This window comes from Alligator sinensis, unplaced genomic scaffold, assembly GCF_000455745.1.
Source record: "Alligator sinensis unplaced genomic scaffold, ASM45574v1 scaffold1438_1, whole genome shotgun sequence".
NCBI lineage: Eukaryota > Metazoa > Chordata > Crocodylia > Alligatoridae > Alligator > Alligator sinensis.
Window position 1 is genome coordinate 654,297 of NW_005842773.1, and position 7,470 is coordinate 661,766.

General features: G+C 42.2%; 1 protein-coding gene across 3 annotated transcripts in view; it reads left to right on the forward strand.

Moving 5' to 3' along the window:
- The first annotated feature begins 6,578 nt into the window (after positions 1–6,578).
- The window catches only part of PRDX4 (peroxiredoxin 4), a 17,367-nt gene continuing 16,475 nt past the window's right edge, over positions 6,579–7,470 (forward strand). For 2 of the 3 annotated variants that reach the window (XM_025216921.1, XM_006034820.1), the window contains exon 1: positions 6,579–6,697. In XM_025216921.1, the coding sequence (XP_025072706.1) occupies positions 6,601–6,697 (97 nt within the window). In that variant the 5' untranslated portion in view covers positions 6,579–6,600. Of the gene's footprint in view, positions 6,698–6,984; positions 7,000–7,470 lie in introns of those variants that run through there. The other variant, XM_025216922.1, reaches the window with a different exon arrangement.

Genomic DNA, 7,470 nt, shown 5'->3' on the forward strand with positions numbered 1-7,470 from the left:
AGTGTCTGTTCCCACCTTGCGTTTTTTTTTTTTTTTTTTTTTTTTACTTCAGAGGCACTTTGTAGTCAACACACACATCTCTTCCCACCAGTCTAGCCTTATCAAGAGCCAAAAGAATATCGCTTTTCTAATTGGTAATTTTAATTATGGCCATTTTATCCAGTACAATAACATTTATGAAACAGATGTTTTCCAACATCCTCCCTCCAGCAAAATTATCTACATTATGGATTTTCTCTCATGCATGACGGACAGTTATATATTCGTTATAATACCCTTGTAGACTTACAAAGATAAAACCAGATGCCAGTTTCAGAGTATTATTGAATATCAGGGATCCATTCCAAGAAAATGTGATGGGGATCTTCCTGTATAATTTTTTCCACAATATTTTCACATTAGGTGAATCAAATTTTTTTTAAGTTACTTTACTACTACATGGAAGAGCAGACCAAAACTCTGTAACCTTATCCAATCCTCTTTCTATCATAAACTATTATCTGTTTTAAGTACATATCAGTAAACATCATTATCGCAAAGAGTATACCAAGCCATGGGAGATTTATATTCGTATGGCCGAGATAATGGTGTTACAAAACATAAATACCTTATTTCAGTGGTAATAAAAGCAGGATAAATACTGCTTTCCTTTACACTCATTTAACTCCATTAACTCCAACAAAAGGAATAATGCCCACTGTTTCAATAATTACATTTCCTTCAACATAAATAAATTAGATCAGTTTAAATCTTAAGATCAGTTTTCAGTTCAAACACTTTCTCCCCATAAGGAAACAAGGTATACATGCCCTTTCCTGTTCATTGAAGAATGATGTGTTAAGATCTTGTATTTTGACAGAGGAGTTCTATCTCTGAACCAGCTGCAGAAATTCATGCTAATAGCTTTGTCTTAATACTGTATTTCATTCCCATACCTCCAATTTCTATACATACTCCATTATATAGACTCATACAAACCTGAACCTAGCCTAAAATTCAGTTAGGTTCTTCAGGTATAAACAGGTTTTGCCCTTCAGTCATCTTTCCACCCACAAGGAGACTGATTTGTCTCTTTGTTACACCCGTTTCACACAAGTTTAACTGCATTATATACTATTTATTAAACTAAACTCTTAACTTGTGGAGATGGATGAATGAGTGAGTTTGGCTTTCCTTGCAAGGTGCAAGAATAAGATCTGGTGGTGAATTTCAAATAAAGCTCAATCTTTCAGTGTGTTGAGAACTCTGGCCTGGATCTAGCAAAGTATTTAAGCAGTGTGTCGCTTGATACATGACAGAATCAAACCCACCATGTCTAGCTTCAGCTTACACCATCTGTCCTTGAGAAATGAGGACACTTGAACTTAAATAGTGAGACTGAAAAGGAAGGTGCTTAGATTTTGCCCACATCCTAACATTTTTTTTGAGAAGTCCATGGTAATATAATACAGCACTATCCTTCATCTGTGCAAACACAAAATGTAGGACTAGAAGGGGGCACTCTAGGGTCACTGAGTCCTGCTCACCTGCTTTCACAGACAACCACATCATACAATCCTGTTCTCAAACTTTTCAAGCTTTATCTGAAAACTAGTTAGGCTGTTTGTCCTTGCTATTTCAACTGGAAGCCTGCACCATCCTCTGATGGTTCAAAGCCTTCTTCAAACTCCTAATGCTGGCAAACATGTTTGGGAAGGTCATTACAATGCTATTAATACAAATGGCACTTTACAGGCAATAATCATGCTAAAACATGGCACATAATGATGGGCACTGTTGCATGCTCTCCTACGTCCTTTATCACTATCTGTATCTTAAACAGTTGACAATGAAACTTAAAAGGGGGCAGGGAGATACTGACGGAGGGCGTGGGTGGGATAAAATTAGGGTTGTGAAGCATGTAAAGGCTGTAAATGAAGAAATAGCATTAAGATATTAAGAGAGTAGGTTAGGCAAACACATGTACGTCTTAAAAAGGTGTGTCCGTTTTTCTCCCAGAATGTAATTTTATAAATCTTTTTTTTTAAAGTATACATTTTCTTAAAATGTACATAGATGCATGTACATTTAAAAATACAAGGTATAGGAAAAAGTAGTATTGATCCAGCTAAGACCTGGTGCATAATGATGGGCACTGTTGCATGCTCTTCTATATCCTTTATCAATGTGCAATTTCTTTCCATTCCATATATACATACACACACACACCCCAGTTCTTTACAATTTAATACAAAAGATAAATTAGAATAAAAGTACAGGTAAAACATATTCTTTGCATTCATTAGGATTCATTTTGTGTTTTCAGACAGCTGCAGGGAGCATCTGTGACCTTGTGGTAGAAAGAGCAAGCCATATGGTTATCAGAGTACTCCTTTATGATCCGAATTTATTTGCTTAGTCACTCTATTTTTTTTATTTAGTTTCTCATCTAAATGCATTCCCACTGAAACCTCTCAGTCTCAAATCAAAGATTTGACTACACTTTCCTACAACTTTTAGCAAATGAAAGTGATATCCTGACAGTATTATCTACAGCCAGCCATTAAGCATACAGCCTTGCATATTAGTGATCCTTAGCACAATCATATTCCTTAAAATATATCCCACTAAAACTTGGCTTTGCTGCTGCAGGAAGGCACAAAACTGAGGTCTGCAAACCATGATAAATTAAGTCAAATAATAGAATGTTCTTGATTTATGGACCAATCTACTCAACATTCAGAAAAAAAAAAGAAATTCATTTGTGACTTAAGCCAAACTTGAACCAAAGGGTTTGGGATAGAGAGGCATTGTTGGCTTCTGTTGAGGGTTTTTTTGGCTTCTATTCTGAATAACTACATTTTTGTCTTTCTGTGCTGCCAGCATTAGAATCAATGCAAGAGTGAATTGCTTTATGTACAATAAAGAACATGTTTAATGCTATCGTTCAATATGTAGGTAATGCCATATTTATGACTTGTTGATCATGTCTACATCATTTTGGGGTCACAAAAAATTCCAATGTGTAAATGGGGTCTCACTGAGGAAAAGTTTGGGAAACTCTGCCCTAACCCAAGGAACATACTCTACATAGACAGGATGGAAAAAGGTTAGGAGATCTAGCCAATGAATAAACTATTTTTCTACAGTTATGTACCACAAAACTATTTTTTCCTGAGAGAAAGTGCATAATTTGCCATTCCATCTACAGATTAAGACAAGCCATACAGGAAGTCATAGACCCATTACTCAGGGCATGGCTTGCTATGGTCTGAATTTAGAAAGTTGATCTTTTGTGCCATAGCTGGCACTAGTATGAGAGAGGGAGCTTGCAATGAGAAATACTGCTGCTTGGTATACATGAACAACAGAACTGCTAGCACATGGCAAGCTACTGATATGAATATATGAGACAGGTGCCTGAGAGAAAGACGTAGGAGCAAATGAAAAGACCTAGACTGAGAACATGAACGAATATGCTAATAGGAAAAAAGTAAGGGGTGCAAGAGTAAAGGAGAAGAAAGGGAGCATACATATTTAAAGGGCCAGAGACTGGAATATGGGATCTAGAGGCTGTTTCTGGAATATTAACAGTAGTTTTGTACTTACTGGCTTCCAGCTGAGGATTTTAAAATGCCCCAGATAGTAATCCTCACATCACTATGCACAGTTGATAGGTAGTTGGAGGTGAGAGGAAGGGCAAGTGAAAGAAAGAAGAGAAGAGATTTGACTTGCCCAAAATGACATAAAGATGTCTCTGAAAATGTTGAAAATTAAATTTGAATCCTGCTTTCATACACATTATCAGTTGTAAATTTTGGACATGGAATGAAGTGATCTAAGAGGATGTCTCTTAGCAGGCACTGTTAACCATCTGCTTCTTGTCATTACTTAATTTGTAAACTAAGTAGTTTGAGGTAGCTCTTTTTGTTCTGGCACAATGGGGTCCTGGTAAAAGGTAAAGTGTTCTAAGCTCCAAGATAATACTAATAATGGTAGTAATAAAATTAACCTTGGGTGCTTTATAGTCTGCATCACTCTGTGCATTGACAGACATACAGGCCCTCGCTTTAACTCATGGCACTTTACATAAAGCACCATGAGTTAGACAGCCCTGCCCCCAACTCAACAGATGTTCACCTATTGGGTCAGGGGGGGAAATTGAGCCTGCCTGAAGGGGAGCAGCCAGCTAAGAAGTGGCCCCTCTCCCCAACCAAGTTGCCTGCCTGCCTCCTGCCTGCCCTCCCCACCCCCACCCCCCCGCCCATCACCTAAGCGGCAAGCGCAGCCAGTCAGGGGGTGCACTAGCACTCTCAGGGGGTCCACGTGCACCCCCTATGAATTGCCACTGAACAGCACCGCTGCCAATTGCTTCCCCTTGATGAAGCCACACTGATCATTTGAACTGCAAAAGGTATTCTGCAAAAACCATGAGGGAGAAAAAGCAGAGGTGTAACAAGGTAGCTGGGTGCCCAGGGCAGCAGGACATATGGGGCAGTGGCAATATCTAGCTGCCACAGTGCCACTGGCACAATCAGGCAGCTGCTGTGGCAACTGTTAGTCTTCCACTCCCTTCTCTCCCCACACAGAATCAGGGCCCAGGGCTTCTACTCTCATTGCTTCACCCTAGTTGTAGTATTAAACAAAAACACAGTTTGAGTGGTTCCTTCCTAAATGTAGGCTGCTGGGTTTTTTTCTGCCATTATCTGGCACCAATTTCCAAAGATGGAGTCCCCTTTACACCAGGAAATTCAACTAGAGATGTCCCTGCTGTTGCTTTCTTCAGTCCTGATTTACTTGTATACATTTACTGCCAGCCTGCCCTGCCTTCTACTCCTTCCAACTAAACTTCTTTATTTGAGGGATATTTATGTTGCAGCCACTGCTATGATTATTCTATAGACATATTTGAGCTAGCTTTAAGCTTACTAGATTAAGTAGTGCTGGCAATACAGTCACATCTGCATGGAGATGGAGCTTCATACAGGTTGGCAGCTGGAAAATTTGCCAGCAGTCATCTTGCAAAACCTTCTCAGACATGTTTTGCAGCCCACACTGAGCTCCATGCCACTGCTGTTAGACTGCTACCTGGAGCCAAACTAGCTAGCTTAGAGATGTTAACACAACTGTCACAGCCTTCAGTAAGTTGCCTTTTGATATAAAGATATCTTTATGAAACACGGAAAAAGACCTAAGCTTCCCGCACAAGGCATACTATAAATAATAATTAAAAATGTGAATGATTATTCTTTCAGTACAGATAACAGGTAAGGGAATGAAATTATTTGAATTTTTTTCTATTACTTTGTATACTTAATTTTCAAATTCACTGAATTAGGGACAGACTCTCTAATGTAAGTTAGGTGACAACTTATATATAGGCTCTACTACATATAGTCATATGCCTGGGATGAGTTTTGCAACTAGTTGCAACTAGTTGGCCAGATCATGACTATTGCCCAAAAAAGTAACTGAGAAACCGCAGAGCAGGGCTGGAAGAAAAAGAGTGTGTGAGAGAAAGACATGATAGGACAGTGAGGTAGAGTGAATTGGGGAGGGGTATCTGGGAACAGAGATTTAAATTTAAATTTAAATCTTCCCTATTGACAGCTGAATAGCTGGTTGAGGAAGAGAGCTTGAGGAAAGAGAAAGCATGGGATAATGAGAGCAGCATCGCTGAAAGAAACATGGCAGGATGTGGAAGGGAGGTATAGGGGTAGAGGGAACTGTCTGAACTGACAGCAAACACATCATTCCAGCATGCTTTATCAGTGCATTTCAATCACTTGATCATGCATCTCCAAATTTGGAAGCAGCAATACACTGGTTGCCTCCTGACAGCCGTTGGAAAATCTTTTGTGGGTTCTCAGTAAAGGGAAGGGCAGCAATTGGAGAGGAACTACCATGACCACCAAGGTGGTTTTCCTACAGGCTGGGGAAAACCACGAATGTGGTAGGCGATAGTACTCTGACCAAAGTAATGCATAGTTAAACTCCCACTTTCACTTCCAGTAGGAAGATCTTGGCTATACACCGACTTTATGGAAATGGGAGACTCTTCCCTAGGTTGCTCCTGCAGCCATATGGCTGAGGGCAAGTGAAACTTGGGGGCATCCGAACCCCATGCCTCCAGAGGGTTTGGGCCTGCATGTAGGATGCCCACCAAAGAATTTGGAAGCATCTGAAGCCCCAGGCCAGGGTGGAGGTTTCTTGCCAGTAGTGCGACCACATATTCGTGAATGACTCATAGATTTGGAACTGATTTGGCTGATTTGACTTGAAACATGAAAATTTTTCCTTAATATATTTTGTATATATACACACACACACACATACCCACACACATGCACACACACATATACCCACACACATGCACACACACACACACACACACACACACACATATATTTCTAGCGTAGCTAAGAAAATAATATCTTTTTGCTTTGTTGTGTAGGCACTGCTTCCTAGAGATGGGACCCAAGCTGCAGTCCTGCATCCAGACCCACAGAATCAGGATCAGCTCATTGCAGTACCCCATCCAGGAAGCATGCACCCACAGTTTTACTCCTTGGGTCCACCTTTCGCCCTTCACTGCATTAAGCGCCCTTCACTTCACATGGGATGCTCCTGACACACTGCACCAATGCTCAGAGGTGCTACCACCTCAGGAATGTACATGGACAGGAAATAAAAACCCAGACACACAGACAGCTCCAAGGTAGGTGAAGGTGCCTGTGGTAGATTCTCTTACTCCTTTTTTGACACTGGACAACACCTTACAAAATTTCTCTTGCCAATAAATCCTTGTGGACCTGAACTAGTGGTCCTGGTGCTACACAGACAGCTTTGCAGAGTGGCTGGCCAACCGCATGGAGGAGACCAGAGGCTGGGGTCATATTACACCAAAAAGTAGAGGAGAGGCTGAAGAGCATGACTGGGAGTCAAGAGAGGGAGCCAGGGAGCAGGGGAAGGAGGAGTGAAGAGAGGAGAGGCGAGAGGGGGACAAGTACAGCCGCATGTGTGGGGACAGGCAGGGGACAGCATGCGAGGGTGATGGTTGGGGGGCGGTGTGGGGGGGGGGGGGGAGGGGTGAGAGAGAGGGAGGGAGGAAGGGTCTGTGTGTGGGTGTGTTGGGGGTTGAAGGGATTGTGTGTGCGCGCGCACATCTCAAGAAGGGGCCATGTGTATTTGTATGCGTGTCAAGAGGGGCATCTGTGTGTGTGCACGCGACAAGAGGGAGCCGTGTGTATTTGTGTGCATGTTATAGTGGGGTGCGTCTCAAGAGGGGCTCTATATGTGTGGTGTTGGGGGTCAGATGTACATGTGTGACAAGAGGGGCCTCTGTGTGGGTCTCTGTCAAGAGGGGACGTGCCTCAAGAAGGATCTGCGCGCGGGTTTGGTAAGCGGGGGTGTGGGGCGGGGGCCGAGGCGCGCCGCGTGCCCGCGGTGGGGGGAGGGACATGCGCAGGCCTCGGCCCGCCCCCGCCCGCG